The sequence below is a fragment of the Pan paniscus genome, chromosome 6, assembly GCF_029289425.2.
Source record: "Pan paniscus chromosome 6, NHGRI_mPanPan1-v2.0_pri, whole genome shotgun sequence".
Classification (NCBI taxonomy): domain Eukaryota; kingdom Metazoa; phylum Chordata; class Mammalia; order Primates; family Hominidae; genus Pan; species Pan paniscus.
In genome coordinates, this window is record NC_073255.2 from 140,257,589 (window position 1) to 140,281,519 (window position 23,931).

The window sequence follows — 23,931 nt, forward strand, 5'->3', positions numbered from 1 at the left end:
CTTTCAAACGTTGACCTTACCTTTAGGGTGGTGAAACGAGTCTCTGGCCACAATGTTATGAATAAAAGATATTTAACTCTGTACTTCGAGGGTGGTACGATAACACTGTATGATTACAAAATGTACATCTGGATTTAGAATCCTCCTGGTGATCCTGTTTCTGGGACAGCAGCCCCAAGTGTGGTGATAGGGCCCCAGCAGCAACCCATAGCTGTCTCCTCCCATTTCAGCTACAAAGTCAGGGTAGAACTGTACATTAAACAGAGGGTCACTTTACATACGCCCATCCTGGATTGGCATGACATAGATTTACTTGGGGTGTAAAGTACAATCCCTAATGAGTTGCAAGAGAAACAAAACAAAAGGTGAGATAGCAATTTGCTCCATGCCCAGGAACTATTGCCTGTAGAGCTTTCTGAGTGAGTTACCCAACAGAGAAGAAATTAGAGTTGGCCAGGGAAGGAAGCCAGCCCCTCCTGAGGAGGGCCACTGCAGGAAACAAATAATAAACTTCTTATCAGAAACAGCAGCCTGGGAGACCAGGGGCATGGGTGATTCTGGCTCTTTTGATGGGAGGATCCTTTTCTGTTGATGACAATTATTTTCATCACCCTTAATTGCATTTTTTGTGCATCTCTAACTAGGGGAGTGCCTAGAGTATTCAAATCCACAGAATATATATGGCTCAAGCTCCTGGAGCTATAATTTTATACAGTGGTTAAGTAATTTAAACCATTGTTTTCTTATCAAGACAAACAGATGTATTATAAAATTGAATGCAAAACTCAAAAAATATTTTTATAATAAAAAATAAATTTGACACTTAAAGGGAGTCATAAAGATGCTGTCCCTAAACTTTCTAGAATTCTGGGAAACCATTCCCCTGGGAAACATGGAAGAGTCTTTAAAGGGAATCTGGGAAACAGAATTAGTAACCCAAAGCAGGAGAGGCAAGCTGTGTCATTTACTTCATAACTGGGGCTTGCCTGACTTCTTTCCCACGCAAAGGTGCTCAGAACCTCTTGCTGTACTCCAAGTCAAAACGGGAACTCTGTGCCTAGCCCCAGTGAGAGAAGAGGTTTTGAAACTGTTAGAGATACATTTTGTTTTGTTTTGCCTGTTAAAAGGTACTAATGCCATGTAGACAAGACTGAGGAAAAGAAAAGGTTTGAAGGTATTGCTTCCTTGTGAGCTACGCCAGCCAGTTGTTTTCATAGCTAGAACTTGTTGCTATAATTTGGATCAGACACCTATACTCTTAATTTCTTTTTAAAATTTTTAAATTTATTATACTTTAAGTTCTGGGATACATGTGCAGAATGTGCAGGTTACATAGATACACAAGTGCCATGGTGGTTTGCTGCACCCATCAACCATCATCTACATTAGATATTTCTCCTAATGCTATCCCTCCTCAGCCCCAGACCCATGGACAGGCCCCAGTGTGTGATGTTCCCCTGCCTGTGTCCATGTGTTCTCATCGTTCAATTCCCACTCGCAAGTGAGAACACGTGGTGTTTGGTTTTCTGTTCCTGTGTTAGTTTGCTGAGAATGATGGTTTCCAGCTTCATCCATGTCCCTGCAAAGGACATGAACTCATCCTTTTTTATGGCTGCATAGTATTCCATGGTGTATATGTGCCACATTTTCTTTATCCAGTCTATCATTGATGGGCATTTGGGTTGGTTCCAAGTCTTTGCTATTGTGAATAGTGCTGCAATAAACACATGTGTGGATGTGTCTTTATAGTGGCATGATTTATAATCCTTTGGGTATATACCCAGTAACGGGATTGCTGGGTCAAGTGGTATTTCTAGTTCTAAATCCTTGAGGAATCACCACACTGTCTTCCACAATGGTTGAACTAATTTACACTCCCACCAACAGTGTAAAAGTGTTCCTATTTCTCCACACCCTCTCCAGCATCTGTTGTTTCCTGATTTTTAAATGATCACCAGTCTAACTGGCATGAGATGGTATCCCATTGTGGTTTTGATTTGCATTTCTCTAATGGCCAGTGATGATGAGCTTTTTTCCATATGTTTGTTGGCTGCATAAATGTCTTCTTTTGAAAAGTGTCTGTTCATAGCCTTTGCCCACTTTTTGATAGGGTTGTTTTTTTCTTGTAAATTTGTTTAAGTTCCTTGTAGATTCTGGATATTAGCCCTTTGTCAGATGGACAGATTGCAAAAATTTTCTCCCATTCTGTAGGTTGCCTGTTCACTCTGACGGTAGTTTCTTTTGCTGTGCAGAAGCTCTTTAGTTTAATTAGATCCCATTTGTCAATTTGGCTTTTGTTGCCATTGCTTTTGGTGTTTTAGTCATGAAGTCTTTGCCCATGCCTATGTCCTGAATGGTACTGCCTAGGTTTTCTTCCAGGGTTTTTATGGTTTTAGGCCTTAACATTTAAGTCTTTAATCCATCTTGAGTTAATTTTTGTATAAGGTGTAAGAAAGGGGTCCAGTTTTCCGCATATGGCTAGCCAGTTTTCCCAACACCATTTATTAAATAGGGAATCCTTTCCCCATGCTTGTTTTTGCCAAGTTTGTCAAAGATCAGATGGTTGTAGATGTGTGGTGTTATTTCTGAGGCCTCTGTTCTGTTCCACAGGTCTATATATCTGTTTTGGTACCAGTACCATGCTGTTTTGGTTACTGTAGCCTTGTAGTATAGTTTGAAGTCAGGTAACGTGTTGCATCCAGCTTTGTTCTTTTTGCTTAGGATTGTCTTGGCTATGCAGGCCCTTTTTTGGTCCCATATGAAATTTAAAGTAGTTTTTTCTAATTCTGTGAAGAAAGTCAGTGGTAGCTTGATGGGGATAGCATTGAATCTATAAATTACTTTGGGCAGTATGACCATTTTCACGATTTTGATCCTTCCTATCCATGAGCATGGAATGTTTTTCCATTTGTTTGTGTCCTCTCTGATTTCCTTGAGCAGTGGTTTGTAGTTCTCCTTGAAGAGGTCCTTCACATCACTTATAAGTTGTATTCATAGATATTTTCTTCTCTTTGGAGCAATTGTGAATGGGAGTTTGCTCATGATTTGGCTCTCTATTTTTGATGTATAGGAATGCTTGTGATTTTTGCACATTGATTTTGTATCCCGAGACTTTGCTGAAGTTGCTTATCAGCTTAAGGAGATTTGGGGCTGATAAGAAGGGTTTTTCTAAATATACAATAATGTCACCTGCAAACAGAGACAATTTGACTTCCTCTCTTCCTATTTGAATACCCTTTATTTCTTTCTCTTGCCTGATTGTCCTGGCCAGAACTTCCAATACTATGTTGAATAGGAGTGGTGAGAGAGGGCATCCTTTTCTTGTGCTGGTTTTCAAAGGGAATGCTTCCAGTTTTTGCCTATTCAGTATGATATTGGCTGTGGGTTTGTCATAAATAGCTCTTATTATTTTGATATGTTCCATCAATACCTCATTTGAGAGTTTTTAGCTTGAAGGGCTGTTGAATTTTCTTGAAGGCCTTTTCTGCATCTATTGAGATAATCAAGTGGTTTTTGTCTTTGGTTCTGTTTATGTGATGGACTATGTTTATGGATTTGTGTATGTTGAACCAGCCTTGCATCCCAGGGATGAAGCTGACTTGATCATGGTGGACAAGCTTTTTAATGTGCTGCTGGATTCAGTTTGCCAGTATTTTATTGAGGATTTTCGCATCGATGTTCATCAGGGATGCTGGCCTGAAATTTTCTTTTTTTTGTTGTTGTGTCTCTGCCAGGTTTTGGTAGCAGGATGATGCTGGCATCATAAAATCAGTTAGGGAGGATTCCCTTTTTTTCTATTGTTTGGAATAGTTTCAGAAGGAATGGTACCAGCTCCTCTTTGTACCTCTGGTAGAATTCGGCTGTGAATCCATCTGGTCCTGGACTTTTTTTGGTGGTAGGCTATTAATTGCTGCCTCAATTTCAGAGCCTGTTATTGGTCTGTTCAGGGATTTAAGTTCCCCCTGGTTTAGTCTTGGGAGGGTGTATGTGTCCAGGAATTTATCCATTTCTTCTAGATTTTCTAGTTAATTTGCATAGAGGTGTTTATAGTATTCTCTGATGGTAGTTTGTATGTATTGCTTTTTTTTTTTTTTTTTTTTTTTTTTTTTTTTTGAGACAAAGTCTCATTCTCGCTCTGTTGCCCTGGCTGGAGTGCAGTGGTGTGATCTTGGCTCACTGCAACCTCTGCCTCCCAGATTCAAGTGATTCTCCTGCCTCAACCTCCCAAGTAGCTGGGACTACAGGCATGTGCTACCATGTCGGGCTAATTTTTTAAATTTTTAATAGAGAGGGGGTTTCACCATGTTGGCCAATATGGTCTTGATCTCTTGACTTTCTGATTTGCCTGCCTCGGCCTCCCAAAGTGCTCGGATTACAGGCGTGAGCCACCGTGCCCTGCCAGTAGTTTGTATTTCTGTGGGAGCAGTGGTGATATCCCCTTTCTCATTTTTTATTGTGTCTATTTGATTCTTCTTTTCTTATTAGTCTGGCTAATGGTCTATCTATTTTGTTAATCTTTTCAGAAAACCAGCTCCTGGATTCATTGATTTTTTTGAAGGGTTTTTCTTGTCTCTATCTCCTTCAGTTCTGCTCTGATCTTAGTTATTTCTTGTCTTCTGCCAGCTTTTGGATTTGTTTGCTCTTCCTTCTCAAGTTATTTTAATTGTGATGTTAGGGTGTTGATTTTAGATTTTCCCACTTTCTCCTGTGGGCATTTAGTGCTATAAATTTCCCTCTAAACACTGTTTTAGCTGTGTCCCAGAGATTCTGGTCGTTGTGTCTTTGTTCTCATTGGTTTCAAATAACTTATTTATTTCTGCCTTAATATTGTTATTTACCCAGTAGTCATTCAGGAGCAGGTTTTTCAGTTTCCATGTAGTTATGCAGTTTTGAGTGAGTTTCTTGATCGTGAGTTCTAATTTGACTGCACTGTGGTCTGACAGACTGTTTGTTATGATTTCCATTCTTTTGCATTTGCTAAGTGTTTTACTTCCAATTATGAGGTCAATTTTAGAATAAGAGTGATGTGGTGCTGAGAAGAATGAATATTCTGTTGATTTGGGGTGAAGAGTTCTGTAGATGTCTATTAGGTTTGCTTGGTCCAGAGCTAAGTTCAAGTCCTGAATATGCTTGTTAATTTTCTGTGTCATTGACCTGTCTCATATTGACAGTGGGGTGTTAAAGTCTCCCACTATTATTGTGTGGGAGTCTAAGTCTCTTTGTAGGTCTCTAAGGACTTGCTTTATGAATCTGGGTGCTCCTGTATTGGGTGCATATATATTTAGGGTAGTTACCTCTTCTTGCTGCATTGATCTCTTTATCATTATGTAATGCCCTTGTCTTTTTTGATCTTTGTTGGTTTAAAGTCTGTTTTATCAGAGACTAGAATTGCAATCCCCTGCTTTTTTTTTTTTTTTTTTGCTTTTCATTTGCTTGGTAAATCTTCCTCCATCCCTTTATTTTGAGACTATGTGTGTCTTTGTATATGAGATGAGTCTCCCGAATACAGCACACTGATGGATTTTGACTCTTTATCTAATTTGCCAATCTGTGTCTTTCAGTTGGGGCATTTAGCCCTCTTACATTTAAGGTTAATATTGTTGTGTGTGGGCCAGGTGTGGTGGCTCACGCCTGTAATCCCAGCACTTTGGGAGGCTAAGGCAGGCAGATCACCTGAGGTCAGGAGTTCGAGACCAGTCTGGCCAACATGGTGAAACCCCGTCTCTGCTAAAAATACAAAAATTAGCTGGGCGTGGTGGCAGGCACCTGTAATCCCAGCTACTCAGGAGGCTGAAGCAGGAGAATTGCTTGAACCCGGGAAGCGGAAGTTGCAGTGAACTGAGATCGCACCATTGCACTCCAGCCTGGGGGACAAGAGCAAGACTTTGTCTCAAAAAAAAAAAAATTGTTATGTGTGAATTTGATCCTGTCATTATGATGCTAGCTGGTTATTTTTCCCATTAGTTGATGAGTTTCTTCACAGTATCGATGCTTTTTACATTTTCATTTGTTTTTGCAGTGGCTGGTACCGGGTTTTCCTTTCCACATTTAGTGCTTTCTCAGGAGCTCTTGTAAGGCAGGCCTGGTGGTGACAAAATCTCTCAGCATTTGCTTGTCTGTAAAGGATTTCATTTATCCTTTGCTTATGAAGCTTAGTTTGGCTGGCTGGATGTGAAATTCTGGTTTGAAAATTCTTTTAAGAATGTTGAATATTGGCTCCCACTGTCTTCTGGCTTGTAGGGTGTCTGCAGATAGATCCGCTATTAGTCTGATGGGGTTCCCTTTGTGGGTAACCCGACCTTTCTCTCTGGCTGCCCTTAACATTTTTTCCTTCATTTCAACCTTGGTGAATCTGATGATTATGTGTCTTGGGGTTGCTCTTCTTGAGGAGTATCTTTGTGGTGTTCTCTGTATTTCCTGAATTTGACTGTTGGCCTGTCTTGCTAGGTTGTGGAAGTTCTCCTGGATAATGTCCTGAAGAGTGTTTTCCAACTTGGTTCCATTCTCCCCGTCACTTTCAGGTACACCAGTCAAACGTAGGTTTGGTCTTTTCACTCAGTCCCATATTTCCTGGAGGCTTTGTTCATTCCTTTTCATTCTTTTTTTTCCCTCTAATCTCATCTTTACACTATATTTCATTAAGTTGATCTTCAATCTCTGATACCCTTTCTTCTGCTTGATTTGACCATTTATACTTGTGTATGCTTCATGAAATTCTTGTGCTGTGTTTTACAGCTCCATCAAGTCATTTATGTTCTTCTCTAAACTGGTTATTCTAGTTAGCAATTCCTCTAACCTTTTTTCAAGGTTCTTAGCTTCCTTGCATTGGGTTAGAATATGTTCCTTTAGCTCGGAGGAGTTTGTTATTACCCACCTTCTGAAGCTTACTTCTGTCCATTCGTCAAACTCATTCTCCATCCACTTTTGTTCCCTTGCTGGTGAGGAGTTGTGATCCTTTGAAGGAGAAGAGGTGTTCTGGCTTTTGGAATTTTCAGCTTTTTGCATTGGTTTTTCCTCATCTTCATGGATTTATCTACCTTTGGTCTTTGCTGTTGGTGACCTTCGGATGGGGTTTTTATGTTGACATCCTTTCTGTTGATGTTGATGCTATTCCTTTCTGTTTGTTAGTTTTCCTTCTAACAGTCAGGCTCCTCTGCTACAGGTGTGCTGGAGTTTGCTGACGTCCATTCCAGACCCTGTTTGCCTGGGTATCACCAGCAAAGGCTGCAGAACAGCAATGATTGCTACCTGTTCCTTCCTCCAGAAGCTTTGTCCCAGAGGGGCACCCGCCATATGCCAGCCAGAGATCTCCTGGATGAGGTGTCTTTGGCCCCTACTGGGAGGTGTCTCCCAGTCAGGAGTTGCGGGGGTCAGGTACCCACTTGAGAAGGCAGTCTGACCCTTAGCAGAGCTCGAATGCTGTGCTAGGAGATCTGGTGCTCTCTTCAGAGCTGGCAGACCGGAATGTTTAAGTTTGCTGAAGCTGCGCCCACAGCTGCCCCTTCTCCCAGGTTCTCTGTCCCAGGGAGATGGGAGTTTTATCTATAAGCCCCTGATTGTGGCTGCTGCCTTTCTTTCAGAGATGCCCTGCCCAGAGAGGAGGAATCTAGAGAAGCAGTCTGGCTACAGCAGCTTTGCTGAGCTGCGGTGGGATCCGCCCAGTTGGACCTTCCAGGTGGCTTTGTTTACACTGTGAGAGGAAAACCGCCTACTCAAGCCTCAGTAATGGCAGATGCCCCTCCCCCCACCAAGCTCAAGTGTCCCAGGTCGACTTCAGACTGCTGTGCTGGCAGTGAGAATTTCAAGCCAATGGAGCTTAGCTTTCTGGGCTCTGTAGGGGTGGGATCCGCTGAGCTAGACCACTTGGCTCCCTGCCTTTAGCCCCCTTTCCAAGGGAGTGAATGGCTCTGTCTCACTGGTGTTCCAGGCACCACTGGGGTATGAAAAAAACTCCTGCAGCTAGCTCAGTGTCTGCCCAAATAGCTGCCCAGTTTTGTGCTTGAAATCCAAGGGAATCTTCGTAGTGTAGGCACCCAGGGGAATCTCCTAGTCTGCGGGTTGTGAAGACCATGAGAAAAGCATAGTGTCTGGGCCAGAATGCACTGTTCCTCACAGCACAGTCCCTCACAGCTTCCCTTGGCTAAGGGAGGGAATTCCCTGACCCCTTGCGCTTCCTGGGTGAAGTGATGCCCCACCCTGGTTCAGCTTGCCCTCTGTGGGCTGCATCCATTGTCTAACCACGCCCAATGAGGTAAGCCGGATTCCTCAGTTGGAAATGCAGAAATCACCCACCTTCTGTGTTGATCTCGAAGGGAGCTGCAGACCAGAGCTGTTCCTATTTGGCCATCTTGCCAGCCCTTTACCCCCAAATGTACTCTTCATTTCTTTTGAGACAGAATCTTGCTTTGTCACCCAGACTGGAGTGCAGAGGTGCGATCTTGGCTCACTGCAACCTCTGCCTCCCAGGTTCAAGCAATTCTCATGCCTCAGTCTCCCAAGTAGCTGGGATTACAGGTGCATTTCACCACATCTAATTTTTTGTATTTTTAGTAGAGACAGGGTCTCACCATGTTAGCCAGGCTGGCCTCGAACTCCTGGCCTCAAGTGATCTGCCCACCTTGGCCTCCCAAAGTGCTAGGATTACAGATGTGGACTCACCACACCTAGCCGACTCTTCATTTCTTATCCTTGCGGCTCCCACACACGTGCAAACAAGCCCCAGGGTGCCAAGGGCACTCTGTGGGACACTTTGGATATTAAAAGGTCCCCAATGAAACAGTGACATCTATTGGGCACTGTGCAAACTTCTAGTTGGCAGTAGTTCACAGTTTGAACACGGTGTTCCTTTCAATAATGCCATATCTTTGCAAAGCTGGGTGTTCAGTGGTTGCTGTGATGAAAAAGCAGGAACCACATACATATTCACGTGAACAGGAAATGAAGGTAGCAGTGTCCTTTTTGATTCAGTGGTTTGAGGATCTAAGCAGTTCCCATCAGGCATATGCATTCCATGATTACATAATTGTGGTTACTTAAGAACATAATAAAATATTTTTATTTCAATTTATGTGCATATTTTTATAAACAACTACAAAGTTGTTAATCATAAATATTATTAAAGTATTTGGACCTAACTACTTAATAAATGGAACTGTGAGGTATTTCTTTTGGCTCAGGAGTGTCAAGGGATGGAGAAAGTTTGGGAACCTTTGCTTTGTCAAAATGGAAATGGATTTCTTTTTTAGGTTATTAAAGTAATATGTGCTCATTACAAAACAATTAGCCAATAAAAATTTGAGGAGAAAATCCTCCATAATCCCATCACTTATAATTAATGTTAAAATTTTCATGCAGAGTCTTACATATAATTTAAAAAATCATCTGTGTCTATGTTTTAAGGCTTTTTCTTTTTACTTTCTTGTCAATGAATTTGTCAAATTTCTTTGACAAATTGTAACCTTCTTTTGGCAGAATTGAGAGCAAAAAATTCCTTTCATCCACTTCAAAATCCCTCACAGAAATAAGTAAATGCAGTTGTAGAAGCTGAGTAGGTCACTGACGGAAGGTGACTTACCGCAAAGAACTCTAAAGGAATAGGCGCCGGCAATTTCTCTTTAAATCTCTCATTAAACTCCTTGCCACCCAACAGCAAACCAAAAACCATCAGCCCGACGCCTAGGGAACACACGTTGAGGTTTTTAACATTCTGCAACACAGCAACTGTACTCTGTAACACAGTGAATGCTGGATGTTTACATCAAGAAATCGCCCCTGAGAGAGACAGAGACACTCTAGCGCACTAATTCACACCAGCCATTCCGTTATTGGATATTTCTAGTTGAAAGTTCTCAGGCTGAAATCTCTCTTTGTAGCTTCTACCAATTAGGAGGCATTTTTACCCAGTCTACAACTTAATAGTTGTTACTTTTTTCTTTTTATAGTTGTTATTTATTTATTTATTTATTTTTGAGACACAGTCTTGCTCTGTTGCCCAGGCTGGAGTGCAGTGGCATGATCTTGGCTCACTGCAACCTCTGCCTCCCAGGTTCAAGCGATTCTCCTGCCTCAGCCTCCTGAGTAGCTGGGATTACAGGTGCCTGCTGCCACGCCCAGCTAATTTTTGTATTTTTAGTAGACACGGAGTTTCACCATGTTGGTCAGGCTGGTCTCGAACTCCTGACCTCAAGTCATCTGCCCGCCTCGGCCTCCCAAAGTTCTGGGATTACTGGTGTGAGCCACTGTGCCCAGCCTTATAGTTATTTTTATCAAACAATTATTCTTATCATATGCTGATGTCTCAATGTAATATTATAAAATCCAGAAAAGGAACCCTGAAGCTGAGTCCTGAGCAATTGGAAAGAATTAAGGGTTGATAGCAAAGTACTCCAAAGGTAAATACATTGAAAAGCTTTTAGGAGCTCAAAGAGAGAGAAATTATTGTTAGCAGGACTTTGAAGTCAAGAGTGCTGATGTTTGGGAAAGGAACCTAGGAGAACTAGAGAACAAATCCACTTAATTATATCCTAGGGCTACCAACTGGGCACCTCAAATATAGTCAGTTCTCATTTGAAACCCAATAAAGTAGACTTCCTACTCAGCCCAGGCCATGCATCCTTTCCTATCAATGCCTAGAGTACTCAGTATGTTTTATTTCCTTTGTGACAAGGCATTTTGACAAGTCTCAGAGTAAGATGTACGATAATAGCTATTATGGGAAACTTAGAATTTTGTTATTTAGAGAATATTACTAAAGTCTGATTCCATTTTAATCAGTCAGGGACTCAACTTAAATGTCAAAGTGCCTTTCCTAGACCCCTAATCTAAAGGTCTCCCTATTTAACTTTCAGAGCAGCTGGTACTTCTTCTTCATAGCACTCAACACAAATTGTAATTGATTACACATGTATGCGATTAATGGTTTACAATCTTCCCACTGGACTGAAAGCTCCAGAGGGCAGGGCCTGTATCTTCTCAGCTCACAGCTGCATCTTGGCACCTAGCAGTGTCTGGCACATAAATACCTACAAAGGCTACAGGCCTCTCTTTCCAAGGATAGCTTTAACAGCATCTCAGAGGTTTTGATATGTAGTACTTCTACTGTCAATTAATTCTAATTATTTCCTAATTCCCTCTTTATTCATGGGTCATTTAGAAATGTTTTTTGGTTTCTAAATATATGGGAGTTTTAAAGCTATGTTTAGTTTTTGATTTTTTTATTATATTGCACTGTGTGAAAAAACATTGAATTTTTAGAATTTGTGATCAGTTTCACATGATCGATTTCAACATGATCAGTTATTACCATCGTTCCTTAAGTGCTTGCAAATAATTTATATTTTCTCTGTGTTTGGTAAGGGGTCTATATAACTAAAAGATTCATGTTAGTTAAATCTTTTATAGCCTTACTTATTTTTTGCCAGTTTGAACTAGCAGGTTTTTTTTTTTTTTTTTTTTTTTTTTTTGAGACAGAGTCTTGCTCTGTCGCCCAGGCTGGAGTGCAGTGATGGGATCTCGGGTCACTACAAGCTCCGCCTCCCGGGTTCACACCATTCTCCTGCCTCAGCCTCCTGAGTAGCTGGGACCACAGGCGCCCGCCACCACACCTGGCTAATTTTTTTGCATTTTTAGAAGAGACGGGGTTTCACTTTTTAGCCAGGATAGTCTCGATCTCCTGACCTCGTGATCCGCCCATCTCGCCCTTTCAAAGTGCTGGGATTACAGGCATAAGCCACCGCGCCCGGCCTTAATTAGCAGTTTTTGAGAGAGAAATGTTCTACCTTCATGCCTTTAAATTATTTGTTAGTTTCCAAAAAGACCATGATTTGGTTGTAAGAAAAAGCTCTCTCTTTACCTAGAGTGATGGTGCAGTCACCAAAAAAAGACCTAGCAAAAAATTCCTTGTGAAGTAGGCAGTATCACATATTAATAATAGAGATTTTAAGGTTTAGTTCTCTTTGTAACACTCTTTTCAGAAAACCTTAGAATAAATGAATTTTTCCCTTTTTATGGAAATTACTGGAGAAAAAGAAAAATGAGTCTTGAAAGTAAAAAGAGATACAGAAGAGAAGGTGGGGGGGGGAATAAAGAGAAAAGTACCAGAACGTCAGGTAGTTGCTTACTTACATACACCACTGAAAAGATTCCACTGTACCGCTTTGTTTTAACTCCAAACAGATATTTTAACATGGAGGTGAAGACATGCACAGCTGCTGCGGTGGTAAACCCACGGACCAGAGGCTCTGTGAGATATATGGCCACAAATCCAAATCTACAGACACCTAGGCAAAACTATTTTTTTTAATGACAAAGAAACAAATGAATCACATGATAGATCAGGAAGTTATGACCCACAGCAAATATACAAGTTCTTTCTTCACCATTTTCTTTTTTTTTTGAGATCGAGTCTTGCTCTGTCACCCAGGCAGTGGCACAGTCTCAGCTCACTGCAACCTCTGCCTCCTGGGTTCAAGCGATTCTCCTGCCTCAGCCTCCTGAGTAGCTGGGACTAAAGGTGTGTGCCACCATGTCCGGCTAATTTTTGTATTTTTAGTAGACACGGGGTTTCACTATGTTGCCCAGGGTGGTCTCAAACTCCTGACCTTGTGATCCGCCTGCCTCAGCCTCCCAAAGTGCTGGGATTAAAGGTGTGAGCCACCGCGCCCAGCCTCTGGACCATTTTCTAACACTGCAAACTTGTACCTCAAGTGGGTAAGTAGCTAGCAAATCAACCACTGATTATACAGAAAACAATGGAAGGTCTGGAGTGGCTTGGTGCCCCACAGTGCACTGACCACACTAATGCCTTCCCTGTCTCTCATTGAGCTGGAGGCATGCTTCATCATGTAGACTAAAGTGCATGATCATGATCACTGGCTGTTTCTTCCAAGCAGAGAGGAATGTCCTCTCCCAGCACTAACCAATCCTGCCTTGTCAAACTTGTCTTGCTTTTGGGATCTTTAAAACACCCACCTGAAGCTTGGTTGCTGGTCACTCATAGTTGTGAATATGGCATGCGGTTGGTCTGCAGTTACTCCCAGAGCTCTGGGGTTTTTCTGGCTGACCCCATCCACCGTGTAGTAAGATCAGCCAAGAGCACTCAGTAGATACTTGTTAGGTTAACAAATGAGACAGTCCATTTCCCCATCTTTGAGCCTTACCTGAATGATTCCTGAAAGTAAGGTCACAGACATGGCGACTTTCACTCTCAAGGCATCTCTGGCCTCTGTGCCATTGGTTGCATTTACTCCTCCTGGAATGACTATATCATCTGGTACTAATCGAACAGCTACACCACCAATCATCAGGCTAATAACAGCAAAAGGACCTGAAATAATGAAGCATGAAGATCCCTGTTCAGGGTTCAAGGACACTATCTAATTCAGAGTATCTGATATGGTTTTTGCCAGTACACCAACAGACAAAGGTGAGGTCAAGAAATCATGCTTGAAGGAAGGCTACGCTCCCTTCTTTAGTGTCCTGCCCCTGGTGTATGAGCAACTGTGTGTGTGCGTGTGTGCGCATGCAGACTGTATTTTCCAAAAATAGACATAGCAATATTTTCCATCCACATACTCTTCTTGACATTTCCCCATCAAGAGGTGGAGTCTAATTTCTCTCTCCTTGAATCTGGCTTGGCTTTGACTTGTTAGTAATCAAAAGAATGCAGCAGAAGTGACGTTGTGTGACTTCCCAGGCTAGGTAATAAAAGGGCTGCAGCTTCCACCTTCTGCTGAAGCCCTAAGTCACCATGTGTAAGAAAGCTCCAACTAGGCCAAGTGGAGAATTCCTGGGACTGCATGGAGAAAGGAAGGCAGGGAAGAGGGAAGGGAGGGAGGAAAAAGGGAGAGAGGAAGAATTACCCAGACCAGCCCTTCCCAAGTCCTGAACTGCAGGCACTATGGAAGATACAAACATGATTGTTGTTGTAAAGCTGCTACATTTTGGGGGTATTTGTTACCAAACAGTAGATATCTGGAAAGTATGTGTGTGTTAGGTGGTAGCCTTATGCAGCACCAGAACTATTATGAAATCCATATGCCTCTGATAAACTGAAAATATGTACAATTCAGAGCCCAAAAAATGACAAAAATGAAATACATGCATAGCAATTAGGAACTTGAAGTACTACCATTAGTATAAAAATAAAAACCAGATGTTGGCAAATTACATTGTGAAATCAACCATTTATCTCATTTCACAGATTTCAACAATTGCCCTTTTACACAAGAAAATTGTCTTTTTTAATATCCCAAGATTATAAGAAAATTGTAAGTTCTAGAAATCTTGGGAGGAGTGTAGTTTGTTTGTTTTTTTTTTTTTTTTTTTTTTTTTGAGACAGAGTCTCATTCTGTTGCCCAGGTTGGAGTGCAGTGGTGTGATCTCAGCTCACAACAATCTCTGCCTCCCGGGTTGAAGCGATTCTCCTGCCTCAGCCTCCTGAGTAGCTGGGATTACAGTCACCCATCACCAAGCCTGGCTAATTTTTGTATTTTTACAAAGAGATGGGGTTTCACCATGTTGGTCTGGCTGGTCTCGAACTACTGACCTCAGACGATCTGCCCGCCTCGGCCTCCCAGAGTGCTGGGATTACAGGGATGAGCCACCGCACCTGGCCAAGTATAGGTTTTTAAAGCACCTATTGTGTATGCAGTAACAAAAGTTGTTATTAAGACAATTTTTAATAACGACCATGCTATTTCTTTGGCACATTGCAAGGTTGGAAATACACAAGGAAAGGTAATAGAATATCAAGTATAAGCTTTTACCTATGGATATGTGTCTGGAGGTTCCAAGAAAACAATACATGATAACAGGATAAAATGAAGAGTACAGGCCAAATATCGGAGGCACAGCTGCCAGCATTGCAAAGGCTAAGCCTGTGGGATTAAAAACCAAACAGAAATGGGGGATCATTAGAAGACAGAGGGGTTACATGTGTTTTTCTCTTGGTTCTTTATTTCTGATGAACGAGTGAAGCCCATCTTAATTTAAGCTGCAACCTGCCCTACCCCAGTCCTGCACATCATCTTACCTTGGTGCTGATAGAGTCCAAGCTGAGAAACTTTGCATTGTCATCTCCTTTTTGCCAGTGGGTGATTTTTTTTTTTTTTTGCTTTATTCTTTCACAAATTAGATAAAAGCAGAAAAAAGTCTTATCTTAGTGGGTGTCATTGTAATTTGGTGTTGACGCACAAATGCGAGCTCTTTCTCCAATGGGGTGTTTTTGTGGGTTCTCTAGAGACCCCTTTGCAATAAGGGACTCCCAGTTACTATGCCCTAACCTATGTAATGCTCCCTCCTCCTGACTCTTAGATATCCCTCCTCCGACTCTTATCAGAAGGTACAGCCTTCCACGTTCTTTTGGCTGGCGTATGCTCATCCTGTAGGCAGTCTTCTTAGGCAGGTACCTATCAAATGAGCCAAGTCTCGTTACCTTCCAGTTACTCAATGGGAAAGCCTGACATTTTACTCCCAAGAAACTTTGGAAGTGCAGGTCACACCCTCTAGGGGACTCTTTCCCTCATTCTGCTGTCCTAGGCAGTTCACATCATCCTTTAGACTTTTTTTTTTTTAAATAGACTTTTTAGAGCAGTTTAGGTTCACAGCAAATTGAGCAAAAGATACAGAGGTTTTCCATATATTCCCTGCCCTTATGTATGCACAGCCTCCCCCACTATCAACATCCCCCACTATCAACATCCCCCACCAGAGTGGCACATTTGTTACAAGTGATGAACCTACATTGACCTATCATTATCACCCAAAGTCCATAGTTTACATTAGGTTTACTCTTGGTGTGGTACAGTCTATGCAAATGTACAATGACAGGTAGCCATCATGATAGTATGATATAAAGTAGTTTCACTGCTCAGAAATTCTCTGTGCTCTATTCATACTTCCCTCCCCCCATCCCCTGGAAACTAATGATATTTTTACTGTCTTTGAAGTTTTGCCCCCCCCCCTTTTTTTTTTTTTTTTTTTAAAGACAGGGTCTTGCTCTGTCACCCAGGCTGGAGTACAGGGGCATGTTCATGGCTCAATGCAGCAACAACCTCCCAGGCTCAAGCAATCCTCCCACCTCAGCCTCCCTAGTAGTTGGGACTACAGGTGTGTACCATCACACCTGGCTAATTTTTGTAGAGACAGTTTCCCCATGTTTCCCAGGCTGGTCTTGAACTCCTAGGCTCAGGCAATCTGCCCACCTCAGCCTCCCAAAGTGCTGGGATTACAGGCATGAGTCACTGTGCCTGGCCAGTTTGGCCTTTTTTAGAATGTCACTCAGTTGGGATCATACAGTATTAAGCTACACCAGGCTGACTTCTTTCACTAAGTAATAAGCATTTAAGGTTCCTTCATGTCTTTTCATGGCTTGATAGCTCATTCCTTTTTAATATTGAATATTTCATTGTTTGGATGTACCACAGTTTATCCATTCATCTACTGAAGGCCATTTTGATTGCTTCCAAGGTTTGGCAATTATGAATAAAGCTGCTATAAACATCCATGTGCAGGTTCACTTGAAAGTTTTTTAAAAACTAGTTTTTAGAGCAGCTGGACTTTTTCATGCAAGAATTAGGCAGCAGTCTTCACAAACTCCAGGGGGTGCTGTTCAGCACTCTGAGTAGCTTTCTTGTAGTCTTTTCTTACTTGACTACAGGTGGAGGGGAAATGGATAGGGTTTTAACCTCTCCCTGGAAAATTCTCATTCCAAATCAGTCTCCGCCTTCCCTCATATATTCTGTTAAAGTGACACACTCAAGAGAGCCTGGGTCATTCATTCATAGCTTGGGATAGATTGACTGGCATCCCTCTTCAGAATGTGTAGGCAATAAGCCCTTTTTATTCTTCAGCTTTGGGGGCTCAGCCAAATTTCTGGGACAATTAGAAAACTCATTTAATGCACCGTTATACTGTGGAGAAAACAGCTTTAGCAAAAGAAGAGTTGGGAAAGCATCCTAACTTCATGTATAATAACATGGTCACACGAATGTTGTTAAAAAAATTTATTTCTAGCAAAGAAATGTATGCATACGATTTAAAAAGCCAAGCAGCAAAGGCTCTCTGGAAAAGCCAGCTCTTTTCTGCTCACCCCTCTTCCTCCAGGTTTTGCTCCTCGGAGCCAATCACTTCCAACTCGTTTAGCTGTTTTTCTCTACTTACCTCCATTTTCCTAAATCAGCATTCTCAAAGGAGAGCGCTCCCCCGCCCCCACTTGTGGCAGGAGACATTTGGGGATGTCTGGAGACATTTTTGATTATCATGATGCGGGTAGGGGGTGGGAGTATTACTGGCATCTAGTGGGTGAAGGCCAGGGGTGCTGCTAAATGCCCTTCACTGCACAAGACAGGCCCCCAACAAAAAACAGGGTAAATGGCATCAGGTTGAGAAAACTTGTTCTAAATATGTTTGTATCATGATTTCTCAATTTATCAATTTTAGATGCAAACTTAATTTTCCATTGTGTTTACCTTTCAGCTTTTCATTATGTGACTTTTTTTCTTTCTAGTCTGAGATCCTCTATTTATCCCTGGTATTCTATATTTTACTATGGTGTGCCTTGTTTTATTTTTCATTTATTCTGCTGGGTATTTAATGATTCCTCTCAGTCTGAAAACACATGTATTTCAATCCTGGGGATTACTCTTTGATCATTTCTTCCTTCTGTTTACTCTCTTCTTTCTTTCTGGAAGTCCTATTAGATGTATGATGGGACAACAGGCTTGATCCTCTGGTGTTCTTATGTTTTCTCTCTTACTTTTTCTTCTACTTCCAGGAGATTTCCTCTACTTTATCTTCCAACCCTGACTAAATATTTATTCCAGCTATCATATTTTTAATTTCTATGAGCTCTTTCTTGTTCTCTGAATGCTCTTTTCAAAATAGCATCCTGTTTTTGTTTCATAGATTCAATGTGTTTTTGTATCTCTTTTAGGATACTATAGTTTTAAAGTTTTTTATTTTGCCCTGTTATTTCTGTTCCTTATGAATTCTTTTTTGTGTGATTTGGTCTCTTTCTTGAAGCTTCATGTGTATTGGCTCTTTGTTTACTGATGGGCCTTAATGTGGGACAACTAGGTGGCCAGCCAGCATCTTCACTGGGGAACCCCCACTTGTCACTATAGGTCTTTTATAGGTCACCATCTGCTTTGGGCTATAAGTTTTTTTGCAGGCACTTTGAAGTAAACAAAGTAGAGAAGGGAACAGCCTTTGTTGGCTCACAGTTCAGTGTGCAGACTTTTAGTTAACCTTCTTGACATCTCTTGGTATTTTTATCCTACCATCCACTGCATCGTGTAAATGTGGGGGCCTGAGTGTATTGATGCTACTGATTGCAAAGACTTTGAACCAGTTCCCTTGCTTTTAGCCTTTTGCCTGACTTCCAGCTTTCACAATACTAGGAGCCTCCAATTTCCCAGTGTTTTGTAGTGTACGTACCTACATTTCAGCTTCCTCTACTCTAATAATTCAGCTGCCCCTTGTCCATCTGCTTGCCATATATATTTTTTTCCTGTTCCACTGTGTCTCCTCTCTCATTTTCTTCCTCCTTGCTAGTTTATACCATTTCCCCCTCTTTTATTGTCATTTTCGAGGGATTTTTAAGACAATTAGAGATAAGAGCATACTTTCACTCTGACATGCTTAACACAAAATCTTTTTGGTAATTTAAATTATTTACCAATCACAACAAATGTATTTACTTTCTCTTAGATCTCTATCTTTGCTATATTTTGTTTTTCATATTTATCTATCTTCATTAATAATGCACAGAAAAATACCTTTCCAACGCAAATTTGATGGTGGGATGATCTGTGCCTCTCAGCAGTGTTCCACCTACTGAATTATTCCCTGATTTGAAATAATTTCTTCCTAGGCTGGGCACAGTGGCTCACCCCTGTAATTCCAGCACTTTGGGAGGCCGAGGCGGGTGGATCACGAGGTCAAGAGATTGAGACCATCCTGGCCAACATGGTGAAACCCCGTCTCTACTGAAAATACAAAAATTAGCCGGGTGTTGTGGCACGCACCTGTAGTCCCAGCTACTCGGGAGGCTGAGGCAGGAGAATTGCTTGAATCCGGGAGGCGGAGGTTGCAGTGAGCCGAGATCATGCCACTGCACTCCAGCTTGCCAATAGAGCGAGACTCTGTCTCAAAAAAAAAAAAAAAAAAAAAGAAAAGAAAAAAAATAATTTCTTGTTTCTGCAATAATATACACTCCTAGTTTTCCTTTCCAGATACTTTTCTATCTCTTCTGCTGGTTTCTCCTTCTGTATTTGGCCTTTAATGTCGGACACAGCTTCATCTTAGCTCCCTTTTTTCATTCCACATTCTCTCCCTAGGCGCCGTGGTCTATTGCCATGGTTTAAATGCTTTCTATAGGTCTGATTCCACAGTTGATATCTCTAGCCCCTCCCTCTCTTTTGGGCTCACCATATATTAAATACAAACATGAAATATCTACTTGTCTATCTCACAAGCATCTCAAATTTAACATAATCAAACTTACTCTTCAATCCTATTCCTGTCATCTTTTTTATTATTTTTATTTTTTGAGATGGAGTTTTGCTCTTGTCACCCAGGCTGGAGTGCAATGGCATGATCTCAGCTCACTGCAACCGCTGTCTCCCAGGTTCAAGCCATTCTCCTGCCTCAGCCTCCCGAGTAGCTGGGACTACAGGCATGTGCCACTATGCCTGGCTTATTTTGTATTTTTAGTAGATATGGGTTTCACCATGTTGGTCAGTCTTGAACCCCTGACCTCAGGTTATCCACCCGCCTTGGCCTTCCAGTGTTGGGATTACAGGCGTGAGCCACCACACCCAGCCCTGTCATCTTTATTATGTCTGCAGTTGGCACCTCCATCCCTCAGGTGGTTGAAACAGCAACCTGGAAGTCATTCTTGACCATCCCTCCTCTTCACCATCCCCACACATCCAACCCATCAGCCCAGCTGCCTTAAAGTTGTTGTTGACACACCCTCCTCCTTCTTTCTAAATTAATCCAACAGCCAGTTCTGCTGATCTCACCTACAAAATATATCATATGTCTTTCCAAAGTCTTTCCATTCTTACAGCCACCATTCTAGTTCAAGATGGAAGAAAGTCAGCTGGTTGAAAATAAGTTTGCAGAATGACTGTGAGAATTCAACTAGGCAGAATCCTGAGGAGTTCTTTGAGTGTGAGCTTGTGTGGTTGTCAGCAGTCATTCCTGCAGCTCCGTCAGTCCAGCTTGACTGAATGTCAGTTTGACTTCTGCTTCCTGTTTCGGATACTGGGCCCTTATCCGCTCCTCACCCTGCCCTTGCCCCTGCCTTTGAATCTGTCCCTTTCTCTGTTCTAGGGGTGATGGCACCAAAATGATTGTGGGAATCCGTTCCAAATCTGCTTTAAGATTTTGTATAATAGATTTAATAAATATGGTAAATCAGTCACTTGGAAAATAAAAAACTCAGCAAATTGATCATTAGGGGAAGTGATTTTTTTTTTGACAAGGTATTTTTTTGGAAACTGGCTAGAAGGGAATTGATTTTTGGCCAGCTGACCTACAGCTGTTCAAGCCATTATCACCTTTGCCTACCATGAGCTGCTGTCACCTCTACCTGGTCTCCTCACACCCATTCTGGTCCCCCTCCCACTACCCAAATCCATTCCCCCCACAGCAGTCTTCAGTGACCTCTTCCAAAGTGATATGGTTTGGCTGTGTCCCTACCCAAATCTCATCTTGAATTGTAGCTCCCATAATTCCCATGTGTTGTGAGAGGGACCTGATAGGAGGTAATTGAATCATGGGGGCAGGTCTTTCCCATGCTGTCCTCATGATAGTGAATATGTCTCACGAGATCTGATGATTTTACGAAGGGCAGTTCCCCACACAAGCTCTCTCTTGCCTGCCACCATGTAAGATGTGACTTTGCTTGTTTGCCTTCTGCCATGATTGTGAGGCCTCCCCAGCCACATGGAACTGTGAGTCTATTAAACCTCTTTTTCTTTATAAATTACCAAGTCTCAGGTATGTCTTTGTTAGCAGTGCAAGAAGACTTATGCACAAAGAAAACCTAAATAAAAAGTAATGCTGATAGCTTTTCACTGCACTCTGAATGAAACCCAAAAATGGCCTAAGAAGACTCTGCAGGCCTACCTCTGCCCACCTCACCTGCCACTGCCCCCTGCTCCCTCACACTGCTAGAACACTGCTTTTCCATTCATTCTTTGTACCATACCCAATTCTTTTCCTGCTCAGTGCCTTCACACATGCTATTCCTTCTGCCTGAAATGCATTTTCTCTCATTCTTGACCTGAGTCAGGTCTCAGCTCAAACCTCATTTCCTGGATCCACTATTTTTTTTTTCCAATAGGGTCTTGCTCTGTTGCCCAGGCTGGAGTCCAGTGGCACGATCTCAGCTCACCGCAACCTCCACCTCCCAGGTTCAAGTGATTATCCTGCCTCAGCCTCCTGAGTAGCTGAGACTACAGGCACATGCCACCATGCCTGGCTAATTTTTATATTTTTTGTAGAGATGGGGTTTCACCATGTTGGCCAGGCTGATCTTGAACTCCTGACCTCAGGTGATCCACCCACCTCAGCCTTCCAAAGTGCTGGGATTACAGGCGTAAGTCACCACAGGCGGCCCTAGATCCACTATTTTTATTTCACAATACCTTATATTTTCCTTCATTTTGCTTACCATTATAATTAAAATTTTTATATGTGCTTTTTTCTGCTTAGCAATCTCATGCCTTGATTGGATGGTTAGTGAGCTCCATGAAGACAGTGAGCCAGATAGGTGCCTAATAGACATGTACTGTTTAGAATACATGAATAAATTAATGAAAAAGTTAATGAATATTAAGTTCTTATATCACATATAAAACCACAGAGTTGCTGCAATATACTACAGGAATTTAGCATATCATGGTCCCTTGTAATTAGAATATAGACTCAGAAGCCACAAACCTTAACAACAACCATAACAACAAAATGTTTCTTGAGTGACTGACTTAGCAAGTGGTAAGATAATGCCCAAGCAGTGTACTGATCTGCAAAATAGTAACACCATTTTCTACTATTAATATCCCTGGAGCTTTTTTTTTTTTTTTTTTTGAGACAGGGACTCACTCTGTTTCCCAGGCTGGAGTGAAGTAGTATGATCATAGCTCATTACAGCCTTGAACTTCAGGGCTCAAATGATCCTCCTATGTCAGCCTGTCGAGTAGCTGAGACTACAGGCATGCCCAGCTATGTTTTTTGTTTTTGTTTGTTTTTTCTTTGGTAGAGACAGTGTCTCACTTTGTTGCCCAGGCTGGTCTCCAACTCCCAGTCTCAAGTGATCCTCCCACCTTGGCCTTCCAAAGTGCTGAGATTACAGGTTTAAGGATTACATGTTTCTGAAGAATACCTTTAGATAGGTAAAGGTTACTAGAAAGATATGATAAAAATTATGAATTTGCAATCATGATGAAATAAACAGAAGGTCAAGCAATTGTTTGAGGACAGCAAGGGGGGAAAGAAAGAAAGATCTACTGACCTTGAGGAAGCTGAAGCACCCCTGTGCTTATGCCTGAGACCAAGTCACCCAACACATATTCCTTGAATTTGTATGCTGGCAGCCATTTAGTTATGGGTAGGAACATATAGATGATATTTCTTATTTTTTTAGGAGTACATCTGAAAGGGCAAAGACAGACAGAGATAAAGTTATAAATGAGAAACATCTCTGTAGAATTCAAACCAAAGCATCTTCCCTTCCTTATTCCCAGGAGCAATCTGGAAAAATTTCCAATTGGTGATTCAAGATGTTGCCAAACAGTGTAGGAGTCAGGGATGGGGAAAAAAAGAGAGTGGCTGGAATATTCCTGGGAGACAAAAGGTATTTTGAAGGTGGGTGGAGAATTAGAAAGCGTGTTGGTTATGTTAACATTTACACAGAAAAAAGGCATAGTAAGAATTCAATAAATATGGTGAAATTCATGATGAAGCCTGTGTGCAAATATCTAACACTGACTGAACCTCGTGAACAGCTTTGCAAACCATGATGGTTCAGCATTCATTTTTCTCTCCACTTCACCAAACAGATTTTCTTTACACATTTGACCTTGCGCCTCTCATAACTGAATGATACAATAACAGAAACAGGTTAAAAGGCAACGTACGTGAATGCCTGTTTCAGCTTATCCGCAATGGAATCAGGAACTTTGTCCTTTGTGTGCAGTCTTTCCTGGAGGACCGGATGACTAAAGATAGGCCTTTCCACATAGTACCTCTGGGTTGCTGCAAGGATTTCATTTTCTTCAGCATGATCCATAGTACTCTGAAATTATTCCTTAACAGCCGGAGACAAGCATTTCCTGAGTGTCACTAGGGGAAAAAAGAAAAACTCCATTTTACTTGCCAAAATCCTACTGATGAATTTTCCTAAGCATCTCTTCTTTGTGGTGTTCCAAGTTCTTCTGAGGCTTTCTTTGGATTCCCCAGAGGACCTAATGTATTGATCTGTATATAGGAGGCAGTAATTAATGAAATCAAAATCAGTTAAAAAAATGTGACTTATTCCCTCCCAGAGTAATAAATGGTTAATGTGTGTACTTTTAACAAAAGCTCATATTAAGTGCAATGGCTAAATACTAGTCAGTTCCCTCTAGGTCCACATAAGAGGAATTGCAAATCAGGTCAATTTTGACCAGCTATATGTCAAGGAAACAGAAAAAAAGAGTACGATCAGTCCTTAAATTGACTCAATGTTTCTTAAAGCTATATTAGCCTCATTTCCAATTCTATATTTATGGTTGATTACTCTTTAAATTATTCTATGGTTCAGAGTTTAGGCTTACATGTCTGTTTGAGGGAAGTTGCTGGTGACCTTTGTGAAAGGCAGTAAGTTAAGAACATCAGCACATTATTCTAATATTGTTTTGAAGTTGATTACATTGTCACGTT

General features: G+C 41.6%; 1 protein-coding gene across 1 annotated transcript in view; it reads right to left on the reverse strand.

The window, feature by feature from the left end:
- Window positions 1–23,931, reverse strand: part of SLC26A5 (solute carrier family 26 member 5) — a 78,086-nt gene that overhangs the window by 30,044 nt on the left and 24,111 nt on the right. Inside the window, exons 3-8 of the mRNA XM_034964701.4 lie at window positions 23,148–23,352; window positions 22,523–22,662; window positions 14,766–14,876; window positions 13,158–13,324; window positions 12,124–12,288; window positions 9,575–9,727 (exon numbers count right to left, since the gene is read on the reverse strand). Coding sequence (XP_034820592.1) covers window positions 9,575–9,727; window positions 12,124–12,288; window positions 13,158–13,324; window positions 14,766–14,876; window positions 22,523–22,662; window positions 23,148–23,299 — 888 coding nt within the window. The 5' untranslated portion in view covers window positions 23,300–23,352. The remainder of the gene's footprint in view (window positions 1–9,574; window positions 9,728–12,123; window positions 12,289–13,157; window positions 13,325–14,765; window positions 14,877–22,522; window positions 22,663–23,147; window positions 23,353–23,931) is intronic.